The sequence below is a fragment of the Gymnogyps californianus genome, chromosome 6 (assembly GCF_018139145.2).
Source record: "Gymnogyps californianus isolate 813 chromosome 6, ASM1813914v2, whole genome shotgun sequence".
Taxonomy (NCBI): domain Eukaryota; kingdom Metazoa; phylum Chordata; class Aves; order Accipitriformes; family Cathartidae; genus Gymnogyps; species Gymnogyps californianus.
Window position 1 is genome coordinate 15,838,841 of NC_059476.1, and position 18,442 is coordinate 15,857,282.

An 18,442-nucleotide genomic window follows, 5' to 3' on the forward strand; every position below is an offset into this window, starting at 1 on the left:
AGTCAGGGGGCAGGAGTGAAAAACATAGCCATGATATCATACGCTACCTACACAATTTTTTTTTTTTTTGAAGGATCTCCTGACAATCTCTTTCACCAGAATTTAGCGCTAACGTAATTTCTCTATGATTTTTGGCAGCCAAGCAGACTCAGTGCAATTAATAATTGTTAGGCAGATTAAAAGCATAGGGGCACAGAGAACAACAGTTGCACCCATTAACAACCTTTTGTTTTCAACAGGTTCCACTGTTTTAAATAGTTATTCTGGGGTGTTCAGGAGCACTGGTGTTGTCATGTTTATCCAACCACCATTTCAAGCTTTTCAAAGTGGCCGTTATTGGTAGTTTCAGAATAAATCCCCAAAGCACAGCCTTCTTCAGTAGATACCTGCACAGTGGTACATTGTTGTGTTGAGGAGGAGAAATTCTTTCTCTGCCATAACAAGCTGTTTGGCTTAAAAGTACAAGTTAGCCTCCGGTGTATGTATGCGTAAAATACTACAGCCTGTGTAGTACAAATATTCTGTTTCTTTTCTCCTCGCAGAGTAATATTAGGGATAAGAACTGAATTAAAGCTTACTTTCTTTCACAGAATTCCTCTGAGAGAGAAGACTGTAATAATGATGAGCCCCCTAGGAAGATCATTCCTGAGAAGAATTCACTTAGACAGGTATGTGATCAGTCTCTTTAAAAATGCAATAAAACTTTCTAGCTATTTGAATCCTTAAATGCTTTTGGAAGCTGAAGTCTGACTTGTGCTCATGGAAACCCTTTCTTTTCTCCTTTGAAGTCTGAGCAAGTCACATTGTACCCAGGAAAATCAGACACATAGATTTAGCTTTCAGGAGACTTTGATGACTCTTTCTAAGGAAATCTAGATTTCTGTATAGTACAGTCAGCTGTGACTCTCTAGTTTTACCTTTCTCCATTCATCAAGACCTCTTCAGCCTTTTCTTCTGCAATTGTTGCTGTCTCATTTGTAGTATATTTTGCCTTGCTTCAGATCATATGTTCAAGAATCTCAAAGTGTTCTAGAACAATTAAGCTTTTCATTACCCTTGAAGGTAAATTTTCTTGGAGGTGATGTCCAGGTTAATAACCTGAAAAATGACCTGGTTTTGTTTCTTCTACACTCGCATGAATTACTAATGGGTAGTAAGGAGAAGGAGTAGGCTGATAAAACATAATCTCCTTGCCTTTTATGTACAGTAAAGCAAATTTCTTAGCAATTCAAAAGAATCACACTTTTGATCCACATGGTCAACAAAGGGGGTCTGGCTTGTGATTTCTGGGGGATTTAAGTTGGTTTTAGTGATTTCAGATCCTGTTTCACATAGCTCCTTGCTTTTTCTCCCCACTGCAACCTTCAGGCAGCAGAAGCAAAAATATGTCCATGCCTCAGCTGCCCAAGTCTGCTGCCTGGTGTATCAGAGTAAAACTATTGATGAAGGTGACTTAAGTGAATACCCCAGGCCACACGTTGCAACAGCTGAGGAATTGGCACATTTCTTTCTGCATTTCTGCTATAGGAGCAGCAGTCTCAGGCAGAGGAATAGGGTGATACTACACTGCCCCACTGTTGCTATTTCCAAGAGAAATTGTGGGTCAAAACCATGGTAAAGGAAGGAATATCTTTTTGATATAGTGTGTTTTGTGCTCAAAGTTGGTTTTTTGGGTGATTTTTTTTTTTTTTTAAACAATGTATTGTATTAGGAGTGTTTGATTTTGTGGGAGTAGGTGTCATGTGAAGGACTACATGTGGCTAAGACAGGTCCATCTGACAAATGTAGTCCATGTAAGTCTTTTAAACAGGAGACAATATGCTAGGATAATGAGTAAGGTCCCAGATATTGCTGAGAAATATTACCTTGTAGAATTGATTAAATATGTTACACCATACTTAAAAAGTTTCTGTCATTCAGCAACAAACAATGAGACCTAGAGAAAGAGGGCAAAGTTACCAGGACCCTACTGTGTATCCCCAGGACAGCCAACAAGGTGCCCAGCACACCAGAAAACTGTTTTTTTCATCTTAGAGTTATCTTATTGATGGCAAGCCTTCAGGTTCAACAAGAAAAGGTGTATGTCTCTTCTCCAAGAAAAGGTTCATAGTAAGAGACGTTAAGTCAAAAGGAACATGAGTTACCTGTCTTGTGTGCCTTCTCATTGCAGTGAGTCCTTCCTCATGCTTATTGGTGAAGGAGACAAACATTCATGAGAGCAGTATTATACAGATCAAGAAGGTACAGTTTCTCAAGTTAGGATTCCCTTCTGTTATACTTCAATCTGCAGAAGTATTCTAGTGTCCAGCTAAAGCTGTCTTTCACAAAGGCCTACAATTCATCGTAACCAGCGTGCCTAGATATCAAGAATACACCTAAAAAACCACTTGTACTGTCCAAATATTTCATATTGGAAATAATTCACATGAACATCGTTTACAACAAAGATGATTAGCTGTGTTTCAGCATACTGTAGAGATGTTGTATCATCCTCCATCTTTGTGTCCAGTCTCTAGAGTGACATGCACGACAAAATCCTTGGGTCTTCTGATTGCTGTCTGGGGCCTTTTGTGTTGAGAACAGTGTTTGTGGACAAATTCAAGCTGTAGTCTTAAAGCAGGTGCCCTCTTGTCTAGATCATAGGAGGTGGTTGACTATGATTTTTTGCCTGCGGTAGAAGGAATTTTGGTTTCTTTACGTCGGCATAAATAGAAGCTGTCAGAGCATTTTGGGAGCTCAGATTGCTCCTCTTCTCTATTAGTGATGGACAATAAGCAGTGGGGAGTTTTCCAACTCTTAAGTGCAGAAATCAGACATATATGCAGCCATGAGTAGAGTGATACTTATTGGAAAGATCTGCATCTCCAACAGAGTGGCTACCTTGCCTTACATCTATCCATACTTTGTAAAACCAAAAAGATCTGACCTGCAAACGCTGTCAAAGCAGCAATGCACAAAAAGTGCTGAATTCAGTACTAGTACTTGGTAAATATTTAGTGTGCAGTTTCATATTTTATGTCCCTGCCTTAAGACACCACTGTTAAAATTTCATTATTGGGGAACATGGACCTACATGCACAGAAGAATTGAATGTGTGTATGTGGGTAGAGAAGTCTCTTTACTTAAATGGTCTTTCCAGTGAAAGTGTCCACATATTTAGTACTTTTTGATTAGTTTTAGAAAATTAATGAGATGCATCAGACCACTTCAGGGGAAGTATGATGTCTTGACATGTTCAGCTGCTGACAAGTTTAAGTAAAGGTGCATTACCTTTTCTTGCCTTGTTTACTGTGCTGGTATGGAGCCTTAGCCATAAATGTTTTATCAGGTGGGTTTGTGGAACAGACATACCGGAAGGTGGAGGTAATAAGAGGGTGCAATGGTTACTTAAGCATCTGAAGTTGTAAGCAGGGGTTGAAGACCCCCATTACTTAGTGCTATGGACCTCTTACTAGGAGAAATAAATTCTTAGAATCATAGACTCATTTAGGTTGGAAAAGACCCTTAAGATCATTGAGTCCAACTGTTAACCTAACACTGCCAAGTCCACCACTAAACCATGTCCCTAAGTGCCACGTCTACACGTCTTTTAAATACCTCCAGGGATGGTGACTCAACCACTTCCCTGGGCAGCCTGTTCCAGTGCTTGATAACCCTTTCAGTGAAGAAATTTTTCCTAATATCCAATCTAAACCTCCCCTGGCTCAGCTTGAGGCCATTTCCTCTTGTCCTATTTCTTGTTACTTGGGAGAAGAGACCGACACCCACCTCGCTACAACCTCCTTTTAGGAGAGGTTGCAGAAAGCGATAAGGTCTCCCCTGAGCCTCCTTTTCTCCGGGCTAAACAACACCAGTTCCATCAGCCACTCCTTGTAGGACTTGTTCTCTAGACCCTTCACCAGCTTTGTTGCTCTTCTTTGGACGTGCTCCAGCACCTCAATGTCTTTCTTGTAGCGAGTTCTTCTGTTGATTAAAATGGTTCTTGGAAAAGGTTGTCTTCAGAAGTCTCAACAAGTGGAGCTGTGTCCTTGGTGTGCTGGAAGTGGGAGGCACAGCCACTCCTAGGTGCATGAGGGGCAGCAAGGCAGAGGAGACATGGAAAGTAGCACTGGAAAGGGAAACAGAAAAAGGCAATGAACTTGACACTGTTAGCTGGAACAGTGAAAACATTTAAGCTATGACAGATTTTGAAGTAAGGATGCAAACGTCCAGTTCTTGTTGAGTGCTTGATCTGACAAAATTAAATTTTGAAGGGGTAAACTGAAAATCATAGTATGAAAACAGACTTCAGAAAAAACAATGACAAGTGGCAAAAGTTTTTGGCAACTTTGTTTAAGCTAACAAACGAATTTTCACACTGCAAAGTTATAAATTAATTTTAATAGGCTGATCCAGATGGTCCATTTGGAAAATGGATAGCTTGATCTGTTGAAAATTAAACTAAATTTATCTCTCTCATACTTCAAACTGAAGTAAGCGTGAGAAGAGTGCCCATTAAGTCCAGCTCATACAGATGGACCGGCAGGTCACACATGGGACTAATCTGATTCATTTTAAAAATAAATGCATGAGTTATTGAATCAGGTTCCTGTTTCAAGCCCTGCGTGTGAGCGTGTGTGTGTGTGTGTGCCGCCCTTTCAAAGGGACTCGCAAATGCTTCAGTGCCTTTTTAACCTGTGTGTTTCCATTTTAATTCAACTTCCTTGCCAAAAAACATAATTAGTTTTCAGTGCCTATCATTTAGCATTAGACCCAAACACTAGATTGATTAGGTCAGGCATTTGTTATTTTAAGGGCTATGTCTCCATTCTTCATTTATGAAGAACATGAGCTCAATAGTCTTGGGGAGAGAGCTGGCCTTTAGAAACGGGGAAGGGGAAGCTCTCTGGGGGCCCCTCCAGCCTTTTAGCTTCTGGGTGTCTTTAACAGAGCCATGAATGCAGATTTGTAAATTTATTGCAGTGCCATCTGGTTTTTTTGCAGGAACCGTATTATTGTTGGCTCGTATCTGTCTATTGTGGTGGTCACTCCCCGGGAGCTTGCCCTTATAGTCCTAAGGAAAGTGATGAATAGTGGGGGTCAACATGAATAGGTCACAGGGCAGCTGTCCGGGGCTGCCCTGAACTTGATTACCCCGCTGGTTTTTAAAGACGATGGGCACAATGCAGGTTGTTTAAAACCCTCCCTCCCTTCTCTTCAGTGCAGCAATAATGAAGTGCCTTTTGCTGCTGTGGTTTGTCTGTGGGCGAAGGTGCCTTGTGGGGAAATGCTGGCGGCAGCAGCGAGGCTGCCGCACTGTACCTCCTGCAAACCTCACGTTGGACTCTGCTGTCTTTCTGTAAGCTTCCAGATGGAAGTCCGGGGGAAAAAATCCCTGTCTGTTACCCCATTCAAACAGGCCCCTTAGCATTTTCAAGAATTTTTCCTCTTACCATTTTGGCACAGAATATTACCTCAATTCACTCTTACGGATTTGAGATCATTTTGTAAAATTACATGTAGCACCTAAAACGTGCTCTAGGCGCTATTTCAAAGTTAAAATAGGTACAGTCTGATCTTAAGAGTTTAAAGCCGATACTCAAGCAAACCATAAGAAGCAGAAAGCGGTTAAAGAAGGTAGAGCAAAGGAAAGACAAAAAGTAGCAACTGTCAACCATTTACTTCCAGCTGGTAGCCTCATCCCGCTGCTTAGGGCTCCTCTCCAGGCGTATTTCTCCACTCCAAAAGTATTTCTGCTGTGCAAAGTTGAAGCCCTCTTTTCGACTGTTGAGGAAGGTTACATGGTGGGGAGGGAGCGAGGGTCCTTCAGCTCCCTTCCTCCTTTTCTCCCTCCCTCTGGGGAAGATGCTGCAGTTCAAATTTGCCTTCTGTTGGAGAGCTGGCCGAGGCAGGACGTACCTGGTCTGTAAAGTTGTCCTGGTTACCTCATCTTTTACGCTATTAACGCTCACTAGTAAGGAGTTGCTGGTTGAAAAGCCTCCTGAAATTGCTAGAAATACATCCTTAGTCTTACTTCTAAGATTATTCTTTCTGTTTAATTTTTTTTTCTTTATTCTCAAACAACAACAACAAAATAATTTCCATTCCTCTGTGACACTTAATGCATGTTAAAAAACTAGCCAAGGCGGGTTGTGCTGGAGTCTAAGTTACAATGGGAATGCTGCCTTGTGGCGGAAAGGCCACTGGGCTCTTTCAGCATTAGTGCTAATAGGAATCTGTCACCCCGCTGCATTGCTGCATTCCTCTGTAATTGAGTAAATTGCAAGTGTTGTCTGCTCCCCCCTGCCCTTTGTGTCCGTGTCCACTTACCATCCGAAGAACGTGGGCAGTGATAAATAAAGCGCTGAACAGGGCTCTCGACTCTTTGAAAGCAGCGTGTTGCCAGCCCCCTAGTTATATTTCTTTAAGTGTTTATGTTTTTCTGTATTCTTTCTCTTGTGTGGCTGGAACCCTGCGGATCCAAAGCCATGAGAGAGGCCAAGAAGCTAACAAAGTAGCTGTCCCCTTGTTAGCTTGTTCCTTTCTTCTTTAAAAAACAAGATGAAAACCATCTGGCTCAGGGCCTTACATTTTCCTCCCCCATGCACCTCTATAGATGAAGAGTTTCACCTGCAGTGAGGGTTTACATTGATTAGGGAGGGAGCAGTAATTCAAGCCTCCATCCACTTCAGTGGTACTTTGCAGTCTTTAAAGGTGCTGACCCATTGAGTTAAACTGTCAAGGGAGGATAAAAAAGGAGCTTCATCCCGGGAGGTAACAGCTGCCAGGTTTTCAACACCTTGCACGCTGCTGGAAAAATGTCACAAATTGTCAATGGAAAGAAAAATCACTTGGCTGCCATCTTCCCTTAATGACGTGCCTTATAAAATGAAAGATTTAAGGGTTTAAAAATCAGCAAGTAGCTGTCAAGAGGAAAAAAAAATCCTGAGGGATTTTTAACAATGGGCCCAACAAGATGTATCCCGAAAGACTGCATATAATGCATCCAAGTTGGAATAACCGGATCTGATTGGGATGACCATGGTTATCTTTGCACAGTGGGACAAGAGGGAAGTGAAAGCAGCAGCAGCACAGAGGTCTAACATTATCATGCCTGTATTTAAAAAAAAAAAAAAGGAAAAAAAAAAAGTCTGATTCATAAGCCAGTGAACTGAGAGAAGACATACTGTATTTCTGCTCTTTTGAGGACAATTTGTTTTCAAGCAGCTACCAGATGGCTAAATACCACGACATTTCCTTTTTCGTTTTTTTTCTTCTTTTCTTTAACAAAAGATCTAGTTCTCCTTGCTCTTTGTTTTTGTTTGTTTTAATGCTTTTACATTGCTGAACAACCCCGTGGAGTTTGGGCATTGTGGCATACTCTTTTTTTTGTTTCCCCCACCCCCGTGCATTGATGGATGAGGAAAAAAGATCTTCAGCTTTAATGTAATTTCAGATAACAGGCAGATTGGAGTAAGGCTTTTTGTTTGTATTGTCTTGAGGTTTTTTGTTTTAGGGGCTTTTTATTTTTTTTTTTTGCGCTGTTTGTTTTAGGTAAGTCATTTTAATTGTACTGAGTAATTAGAAGGTACACACAGCCAAGGGAGCTTTGTTATGGTAATTGCTCAAGAAAACCCACTCCCCAACTACCATTGCCATGTGTTGAGACACGTCTTCCCTCTAGTGGCAATATTAAGGACTCTGGCTTTCACAGTCGGCAAGGTGTAATTGCAATATGACAAACTGTGCTTTAGGGAAAATCCTGTAAATGATCTAGTTTTTTGTTTGACTAGTCTTTATTTTGTCTTACGACTTTCCGTGGAGACTACCCTTCCCAAGGCTGGGCTAGGGATAACAAAAATTTCGTCTTAAGAAAATAATCGTGGCGAATCCTGGGTAATGTCTTACAGCTTGACTTAATTCTAGTCTTCTTTTAATTACCTGTTTATAAAAACGTTTTTAAATTTGTTGAGATTACTTAATTCTTTCAGAAGAAGCACCTCATTTGAAATAAATAAATAAATTGCATTTATTTTAAATAGTCCATGTGAAAGACCTTTAAAGGGTAATTAATGCAAGTCTCCTAAGACTAAGTAAGATGAAAGCGATCTTTCCAAATCTGCTGGAGTGATTTGTTTATATAACTTCCCACTTCTGCTGAATTCTTCTGAGTCTAATAACTTTTTTCCTAACTGTTTGGCAATTTGTGCTTAGCTACAAAAGCCTTGTTCAAAAAGAACAGTTTAATAATCTTTTCCCTGAAAATGACTTGAAGGGAGGGTATGGGTTTTGTCTTTTTGCTGTGTTTTTATTAGTGTTATCTTTCTCTGATAAATCATGTAATTATTAACTGTTGGGGGGGGAAATCTTATTGAACTCCTGGGTTGCAGCTTCTATTAAAAAGTGGAGTTTTGTTCAGGGACTGGGGATTCTTGGGATAAATGGCCAAAGAAATGGATTTCAGTTGGCGGAAAAGCTGCACACACACACACACAGAGTTCTGCCTGGGGTTCAAGGCTTCGGGTTGGCATTCAGTGTTTGTCCAGAGCTACGCAGACAAGAGTAGAAATGTTTATGTGTTTGTGTCAAAGAGCAGGATCATACTTTCTTTAAAAAGAAAAATGTAACCAAAGACACTTACGGAATGAGATCAGATACAGCTCTATCTTTAGTGAACCATAGTCTAGCTTCTCTGTGGCTTTTTAAGCCTTTGGCTGAGAGTGAATACAGCTTTGTGGTTCCCCTGCTTCTGACATGATTTGGTGCTCCCATATATTTGTAGGTTTGTTTTTTTTTTCATTAGAGCTTGTTTTGCTATAGGGCTGCTTAACACTGTTCTCAAACGACTTTTGCAAGGTTAAAGGAATGCAGCTTGGTAACAAGTTTGTGTCATTTTAAATATATACCTTCCAGTAAATAAGGAGGAGCCTTGCAATCAATCCCTTTTAGTGTGTTATATGTTTCACCTGACAACTAAACCCTCTATTGATTAACCATTACTTTGTTAGATAATCTTGTGTCATTGAAGCCACTGTAAAAATTAAACTCTTTAAAATGTTTTACCCTAGCAGCAGTGCGAAAATTGAAAACTTGTTCAGAATTACAGCCAGCTTCCACAAAGAGGGTAGTTTTCAACAAACTGGTTTATGTTTGCATGCTTTATATGCAATATAAAAACATATTAAAGCACTCCAACGCAAAGCTATCTGCCTGTGGTGTTGAACCAGGCTACCATTTCAGACTGCTTTTCCTTGGTGAAGAAACCTCTTATCTTGATGAAAGGTGAGGAGAAACTTGGAATAGTTTTGGTGCAAATTAGATGAGATTCATAAAAGGGTCAAGCTTTAAAAGTGAGCTTTGAGAAATTTGCTTTTCTGAGGCTTGGTTCTGGTTTTGATTTTCCTGGTTTTCTTCCAGGTTAGTCAATGTTCCCACAGGCATCAGAACGAATGAAAGGAGGTCCTCTGATGTTGCAGTGTAGCATGAGACACCATCAAATGTTTCACCTGAAATGTAGGGCTCTGCATTATTACTTGATGAGATGACATTCATTCTTTCAGTTAGGTCTATTCACTAGTAACTGTTAGTGTATGAACACAAATATGACAATATCGGATGAAATCAAATCTCCATGTCCAGCAGTAATCTTGTGTCTCACAGTAGCCAGTAACTGCTGCCTACAGAGAAACATTAGAAGGCAACCATATAGTACTACCTTCACAATATATTCTCCCAGCTTCTTATGACTTGACTTCATGAGCCAGATGCAGCTTCTTTGCAACATTATCAATACCTTTCCATTGAGACCTATTAAGTAGAGTGACATTACCTCTTTTTCCCCCTGGACTTTAAGGGAGAACTAGGCTTTCTTCTGTGTTTTTGCTTTAAACCTTTTTAAACATATTGTAGAACATGCACATCCGTCTTCTTTACCCTTTTTATTCATCCCACAAGGCTAATAATGCATTCTTCTGTGAGAATGTGAAAATAAGAACAGAAGAACTTTGTAACTTTGCAAACATAGTAATGGACATTGAACTGAAGATCAGTGTTTCCTCAAATCTGCATCCTGATGGGTTGAATCCATTATACGTACTCCTTTTAATTTTCTTTTTTCCCCCACTACTTCTATTGAGAAACAAAGAGCTGCTGAAGGACTAAATGATCGTTTGATAATTTGGCACTTACATAGATCCTTACTTAATAAAATTACTGTGTAAAAGCTGATTCTCACGCTAAAAGCATGTTGTTCTCTCCTTTCTGTGGCTGAAAAGGTTGGGAAGGAGGAATTTAAGTATCGTTAGCATGTTGTCAAAGGGCAGAGAGGTACTGATAGCATGGGAATGCCCAGGTCTGTCAGACCCAGAGTCTGCTCATCCAGTGTCGACTCCAGTACTGTCAGTGAAAGATGCTGTTGAATGAGAGCAAATGGGTCGGGCTGCTCTCTGTGCTCCATTCCCCTCCTGCTCCTGCAGCATCTACTGCTGTTGCACTAGGGATGTCTGGGGGATATCTCTGCCGAGTAGTCTATGGACCTGCTGTCCATGAGTTTGTTTAATCTCTTTTTCCACTTGCTGGTGGTGTTTCTCTCCACGGTGTTCTGGGGCAGCAAGCTGCAGAAGTTCACTGCCTGCTGTGTGAAGAAGTGTTTCGTTTTATCTGCTTTAAATTTATACTATACTAGTTCCATCAAGTGTCACTAGTCCTAGTGTTGTGGGATTTGATGAACAAGTTATGCTGGAATTTCAGTTGGTGCTGCTCACACTGAGATGTAATACGTGGATGAAAGTAATAAAAATTAAGCAAAGCATTGGAATAATTATTTGTATCTACGTTCTGACATGCACACAACTTTTGAGTAGTGGCATAATGAGCTTCCTTCCTTCTCAGAAAGTTCTAGGGTTTTTAGATTTAGCATTTAGTATTTCACCTTGTGTATTTGGATTGTCTGCTCTTTCCCATTTGTAAATGTGAGAGAAAGCCTGTTGTAAGCCCGGCTTTTAAAAAGCTGGCTTGCTACCAAGGTTTGTGCATACCTGTCTTGGGAGGAAAAACACTGACAAGATCTGAGTTTGGTTCATGGTTCAGTTCATGGAGCCACAGGCTTCCTTGTTGCTTTCAGTAAATGTTTTTGTGGCTGAGCTTTTTATCTGCGAAGTGGAGTTAATAGTAGCTTTCTTCGAGTCAGGGCTCCTCATAAAATTTACAGGATGTAGCAGATAAGTTGTGCAGAAATACTGCTACTGGAATTTTAGGAATTAAATTGCAAATGAAAGAAATCACAGATTTACAATAAATGGGTTAAATCACACAAATGTAAATACTGAACAAAGAATCTTATGAGCTCTTCATGGTTTTTCACCTTTAGAATCTGGCTGAATTTAACTAACATGATGATTATAAAATGAAATTTGCATGGTATTGTCTGAACGTCAGTTCAAAGCAGATGGTGTCAACTTTCTGTCCACCAGTTGAGCCGCTACATCTAAGCCACAATTTATAATAGTTTATGCCATTCTGATCTTTCTTCTGAGGAGAAAGTTCTGTGCATACCAGAGTGATGGTTTTATGATGTTGGCAAATATTTGCAAGAGGCTAAGTTGAGTCCATCAGACTTCTGTTTGCTTGTGGCCTAATCCCAGTTTGAATCTGAACCTCCCCTGCTGAAAGATGCACTCTGTTCATCTGCACGGCACTTTGAAAGGATTCGTGTGTTTGAATTTTTCAGTTTCTCCTTCTGGATCCAGAGTCAGAAATTGCTAGCTGGCTGCTAGTCACAGCAGATGTCAATGTTATGACTTGTAAGGAGATCTGCTGAAGCCAGGATGTTCTGCATTCCTGTCTGTCACTGGTTGTTTTCTGGTTAGAGAGCTCACTGAGAAATAAAACATGAACTGCTAAAGCGATGGAGAAGATAGGGCTTCTGTGCTCCTTTTTGTTTCTGTTTCATGGTGAACTTTAAAGGGGGTCTGTAAAGAAGTAAGGTGGAAAGGACTGTGATTTCCTGAATTTCCCCAAGAGTGTCTGTACTGTGTTGGTCCAGTACAGATCCACCTGAGCCAGTATACCGATTTCCCATGGTGGGCAGTAAGGAGTGTTTACTGAGGATCGTAAGAACTTAGGTGAATAATGTTATAAACTGATTGTGAACACTCAGTTCCCATCAGTTGGTGCTTACCATCCTCCTGAGCTGGAGACTGTTAGGAGCACTGTGTTTGTGGACGTATCTCCTATCGCTCAGCATAACCCCATTTTAATCTCTTTGCATTCTTGCCTCTGACGTCCTTTGCAATACATTCCTCTGCTGGTTTGTGTGTTGCTACTGACTATATCTCGCACAGAGTCAGGCCTGTGGCAGAGGGGCAGAAAGGGGAGATCATTTGTTAGTGCTTGATGCTGAGGGAATCTGGCTCTGATGGCGTAGCCTTGGAGCAGAGGGAGGGGTTTAGGAGTCCTTTGCATGCCAGTGTTGCCTGCAGGTTTTGTAACCTATGGCAGGTTTGGGGTTTAATTAGTTTCAACTCAAACAGATAGAAATCCATAGCAAGCCCTGAAAGAAGGATCTTCAGAGATTGCCAGCGAATATTACAGGGAGAGAACTGACAGGCAGTTCACTACAAATCTTAGTGCCTCCTCCCCTTAAGGCAATCTTAAAAATATCATGAATGTTAGTATGTTTTACTTAGTGCTCTTGGAAATGTCTTTGTAGCAAGTTTAATTTCATTCTGTTTCAACAGGCTTCTTGGGTTTTCCCCACACAACTATTTGAGGTAGCAACATCTTCTCTGTGGCCCACTTAACTACTCTTGCAACAAAGCAAGTTTGTGCTTGCTTTTGGGCTGCCACTTTTGCTTGGGAGCAGTTTTCTGTAGATGGCAACAGGCGCTGGGGTGTTAATCCAATACTTGAGCTCTTAGGTGCTACTGTACTCCTACTACTACTAGAAAATGTGAGCTTAATCAAGTAGTAATTAAAAAGGTGTTGAAAGTGTGTGTGGGGGGAGCCTCCATTAGAAACTCCTGAGTTCTTCAGGCATCCTAGTTTAAATAGCCAAATCAACCAAAGTATAATTTTAAGCACACTTCATAAGTACTGTTCATATGCTACCCTTAAAAAAGGGAGAGACTATGAGTAATGTGTTCTGTAAAGACTCCAAAGTCTGCAGCCCCAGCTGAGGGTCCCCTGGGCAGGACAGTGTATGAGTTAAAGAAAAAAGACATTCTACTTTAAAAGAAAAAGCTTTCCAAAATTGGGAAGATTAAATACCAGAAGTGAGATGTGGTCTGCATTTGCTCCCTTCTGATTATAACCTTCGTACTGTCCCCATGTATTTTTACCTGATAAAGACAGGGGAAGTTTATTAACATTTGATATACGCTGTGATAACTAGTGTGTAGAAATCGCCTTGCTTTAGTTATTCAGTTATGCAGCATTTTGTGAAAGATCGAAAAACTGAGATCAGATAATTTTTCCTTTTTCAAAGGAAAAGAGGAGAAAAATCTTTTTTTTCTTTGTATCTCAGAACTATAAAATTGTACGTAGCTTCTCAGAGGACATGCATGCCCTGAACATAGGCTTTTGCTGTAAACTAGTTTATTTTGGTTCGAAACGTTTACACCTTAGGAAAAAGGAAATGTAGAGTTGTTGTGGGTTCCTGTGCCAAAAATGTGGTGCCTGAAAGAAAATCGTGTTCTTCTGTTCATAACCATTTTAATCTTTCTGCAGACCTACAACAGCTGTGCCAGACTGTGCTTAAACCAGGAAACAGTATGTCTAGGAAGCACTGCTATGAAGACTGAAAATTGTGTGGCCAAAGTAAGTAAGAGAATGGCTTTGGTTTTGAGGGTTTTTTAGCAGATTGTTCATTGTTAATCAAAGAAAAGTTCTTGTTAAAAATTAGTTAGAAAAAAATATTTAAACGGAAAGCAAGTATTTTGGGTAGGCTTTTCTGTCCTTCAGCGTAGAGATTTCAGACTTGCTGTTTTTCTCTGTTGGAAATGATTACTTGAGTCCTGAGCTATCTAGGATTGAAGGGTTCATTCTGCTATACAAGTAATAGGCTTTTCCAGTGGGATGACCTATGCCTGCCATGTAATTAGCTGTGGCAACTTCAAATGATAAATGTCCAGATACATGCTAAAAATACTGCATGAGAGCTCTTTGTATCATGGTTCCCTTTCTTAGCTACCAGAGAGGAGGTGCAAAAAGAAAGACCTTTCAATTAAAATACAGTGAATGCTGTATTTAAGGGAAAGGGAGGAGGGAGATACGGTAGTCAGAATGGTAAGAAAATGGATATATTAGCCTGTCAGAGAAAAGTCATTCCTTGAGAATTGTGGTAGATGTGATTGGAAAAGATGAGGTGCCATTAGCCACCCTCTTTTCTTAAAATTCACCGTAACTAGAGTAAAACAATGTACATGTAGGGCTGTTTGTGAATGGAAAACATTTGAACCGTGATGCAATATGTATATAAAGGCTGCGCGAAGGATGCATTTAGCCTTGTGTAAGCTTCCTATTTCCACTGAAAGGAAGTTTAGAATGGGCATGCAGGACAGATCAGTGCACGCAGCCATCTGTTACCGAAACCAGCTGGCATTTTGTTGCTCCTCTGTCACCACAAACCTGACCACTCGAAAGCCTGTTTTCTCTTTCGGTTATTTATTCCTTGATCTTCTTGAAGTCCTTTTTTTTCATACTTTGAATGGTTGTTAAAGGTGCCTTGTCCCTTCGGGGGCCACTTTTGTATTGACCTTTAAGATAATTTCCCAGCTAAATCTTTGCTGGGATTTTGTTGGTGAAATTTGGATGTCACATTACTTTTGATTCCTGTCAGGGAATTGGCCATCATAAAAGTTTGTCATGGTGCTTGCAGGTGGCTTAGCACTCATAAACTGTGCTTGACATGCCAGGTTACCTTCCACTGGAGAAGCACTTCTGAGAGAAGCTACCAATCTTGGTACAAAGTGCTGATATTTAATACCAACACCTCCATTCTTAACTTAAGATGACTGATATTGCACACTAAGGCACTTTATGATACAAAGTAGGTGAAACTCTTTAAGCAAGGTGCCAGAGCAGCTGACTGAATTATATCGCCATATAGCATCATTCTGATGCCATGAAGCAGCAAACAGCAAGCTAACTAGAGTAAACCCATTCAACCCCATCTGCTTTATAGCATCTTGTTTGACCTGATCATCTTACTAAGGAGGAAGGATGTGCAAGAACTACAGCTAATTTAAGTGATGCCTCTTTAAATGACATACCTTTAACATCTTAATGCCCTAAATAATAAACTCTCTGAAAATTATGTTTTCAGTGGGATCATGGTAAGAGGTGTGGGTGGGGCTCAAGGCAGGAACAGCAAGACTTGTTTCATGTTATTGAGCATGAATTTGAACCATCACTCTGGAGATGAAAAAGCATATGTTTTTAAGTATTTTGTCTCTATATGCTGTAGAACAATATATATGTATATATGCTTAGGACAATCTGCCATCACATACATATATATGAAAAAACATATATATACACATGTATACATGCATGTATATACACGTACATATATATTTTTATATATATATGAAAAAACATAAGGACTTTTCTGGGGATATAACTCCTCTAGTACTAGCTTGCCTGGCTATTGTACTCCTTTCCTTTGCCTTCCTAGCTACAAACCAAAATGAAATAGGTTCTAAGAACGCTTGTCTTTCAAATTCCAGAAGTGTTGAAGCATTTATAAATCCAGTTAGCTAAATGCAGATGGCTCAGTGATGGCATAGGCAAATGGCACAACTGTTAAATGTTCCCTAGGTGAAGGGCTTAAATGGGATTTAAGGAGTTCAGAGGCCTTCTCCTAGCCTTATGCACATAGCGAGTTTTATCCTCCATGATTGATGTGTCTTACAGCCTTGGACTTTAAAATGTTTTGTCAAGAGGGTGAATACTGGAAAGTATAACTGTGGGTTTCTTTATCTGCAGCACTTTTCCAAAAGTATTGTAGGGTTTTCAATTTTTTTTAAACTGGCAGTGAAAGACGAAAAGGACGACTTTGGAAATCATTTACCTTTTCTGATCCTGCAGTGCGGTATCAGCCCTGAGTGGGAGCCACAGTCAGCATTATCACATGCTTGTCAGATGTGTCAGTCAGTCTGCAAGAGACAATGGTTTTTCTGAAAACAGAATTTCTGATTCTGCACCTACTTGCAAAAAAGAAAATTGTGCTCTGTTAAGACTGTATAATGCCATTTACTGATTGTGTGCTTGATGTTTCTGAAGTTTGTTCAAAGAATGAAATGCAGTTCCCCTTGAGGCCACACACATCAATATTTAGATATCTTTTTTCAGACTTAAGCACTGTCCATCCATCAAACTCTCTTGTGAACGAGTGCTTCTGTACAGGACATCCAGATGTAAATTACCAACCTAACAACTGGCATTCTTTCTAAAATGGAGGGAAAAGAAGTTTATAATAAACAGATATGCATTTTCAAGTACAGAAAGTAGCATAGGGCCACTGTCTTTTTGACCACTCAAGGAAGTCTGTGTTTTTTAGGAAACCTTGTCTGCCCAGTTTTCTATACGATGTCGCACTGCCTGTGCAGCCAGGCGCTCAGTGGCTTTTGCAAACTTATGGACTATCTAGCATTATTCAGACATTTAAAAATAAAACTAGAATATCATATTCTGATGAATCTTTGTATATTGTTCTTAGCCCTGCTTTTCTGGTATTTGTCCTCTGAAACGCCATTGATGGGACTTGGGCATATTTGGGTAGAAGCAAATAAGGAGCAGTAGAAATTGTTTCCAGTGTGTGCATGTTTTGACTGAAGAGGTGGGATCTTAAATAAAAATTATATATTGTGATGCACAGATGTCACCTGCGTGATCTGTAACATCAGTTCTCTTCCGTCCTCAGGAGTCTTTCTGTTAATTTTTTGGCATCGTTTTGCCCATTACCTTTGAGTGATCAACAAGTCTGATGTATATTTAACCTAACGTCTTTAAAAAGGAAATGCAATCTCTAATTGTGTTTTTATATATGTGCATACACATGGACACACATATGTATATATAAACTCTTCCTGTTTGTCTCTTTAGAAACTAAAAAATATCTGCGAGAGGATTTCTTTTTATGATACTACTGGTGTGCAACCACAAGTGGACAACTTTCTCAGGAATTGGTGCTAGGTGCTTAAATAAGGTAGAAATGTAGCATGAACCTGAGCTGCAAGGACAGGGTGTTTGGTTTTAATGAGGCTTATTGAAATCTGGCCAAATGAGCATCTGTTCCTATTGTTTGTTCCATATTTTGTAAGCCAGTATCTTCAGGCCAGATAATGGTGTTGGTGTGTGCTTCATCCTCAATTAGAGAGGGGCACAGTTAAAAATCCCTTGGCATCTGGTATGTCACTAGGATTCTTGTGATGCTCCTGGGTGTGCAAACAAGTTTCTCTTCTGTTCTGCACCCGGGACCACTTACTTTCTGTGGTGACCTTCACACTTTCTATTTGCTGTGCGGTGAGGGATGCTCTGGTGTGTCTCCGGTCTCCTTGGCTGAGTCTTTGCTTGGATGGATTACATATATATTCCTGTTTTCAAACAGAGGTCTTACCTTTTCACCCTTTCATGATGTGGGCTGTTATTAGGTTTGAGTTTTGCTGTTCGCTTGGAGTCTGTTAGATTTTGCATTTCCCTGGATCATGGAAATATCCTTTTGATTCAAAGTGCTCTTGTCTTTCCCAGCAAGAGACTGGTGTACAGCTGATCTCACAAAGTTCTACAGTCAATACCCATTTCCTGCATTCATTAGATAGGTCTTTACTGTTTATTAACTCCTGCAGTCAGTTCCAGTTCGTCTGTATCTGCTATATAAAGAAGTGGTCTCAGTTTCATTTTGCACATTGAATTCTTTCGTACATGTGCCAGAGTTAGGCACCCTATGGCATACCTGCCAGAGACAGCACAAAGACACCTTCTAAATGGCATACAGCATCCCCGGGTTTCTACTTTGTTCTGAACTCGGCAGCAGCTGGGAGAGGTTCTCTTGCCTCTATCTAAGTCAAATAGGAGGAAGAAAAATACGGTCACACACACCACCCTTGAAAAATTAGACTTCTGTTTCAGGCCACTCCTTGCTACCCACATGTGATAACTGGTCCTGCAGTTTAAGGTCCCCGCAAACCAAGGGACTTCTCAGGGTCTTTTAAGCATGTTGTGTCTTCTAGTGAATCTTTGATTGCTGTTCATCATACTTTTAAATGTGCATGCTGCAGTGGTTACAGTATTGAACTAGGAATCTAGAAAGGGTTTATACCCTTTATTTTTAGCACCGTGATTTTATTCTCTGTGACCATGATGGCTTTTCTTCCTCCTCTTCAAAAAGGGAACTGAATAATGCTCTCCTTGCAGAAAAGTTGTGAAATTTAACTGTATGATGCTTTTTTGACCCTTGGATGAA

The 18,442-nt window shown here is 40.2% G+C and overlaps 1 protein-coding gene across 3 annotated transcripts in view; it reads left to right on the forward strand.

Annotated features, from left to right (window-relative positions):
• Positions 1 to 18,442, forward strand: part of BTRC (beta-transducin repeat containing E3 ubiquitin protein ligase) — a 118,811-nt gene that overhangs the window by 48,957 nt on the left and 51,412 nt on the right. For all 3 annotated transcript variants that reach the window (XM_050899192.1, XM_050899193.1, XM_050899195.1), the window contains 2 exons: positions 591 to 668; positions 13,705 to 13,794. In XM_050899192.1, the coding sequence (XP_050755149.1) occupies positions 591 to 668; positions 13,705 to 13,794 (168 nt within the window). The remainder of the gene's footprint in view (positions 1 to 590; positions 669 to 13,704; positions 13,795 to 18,442) is intronic.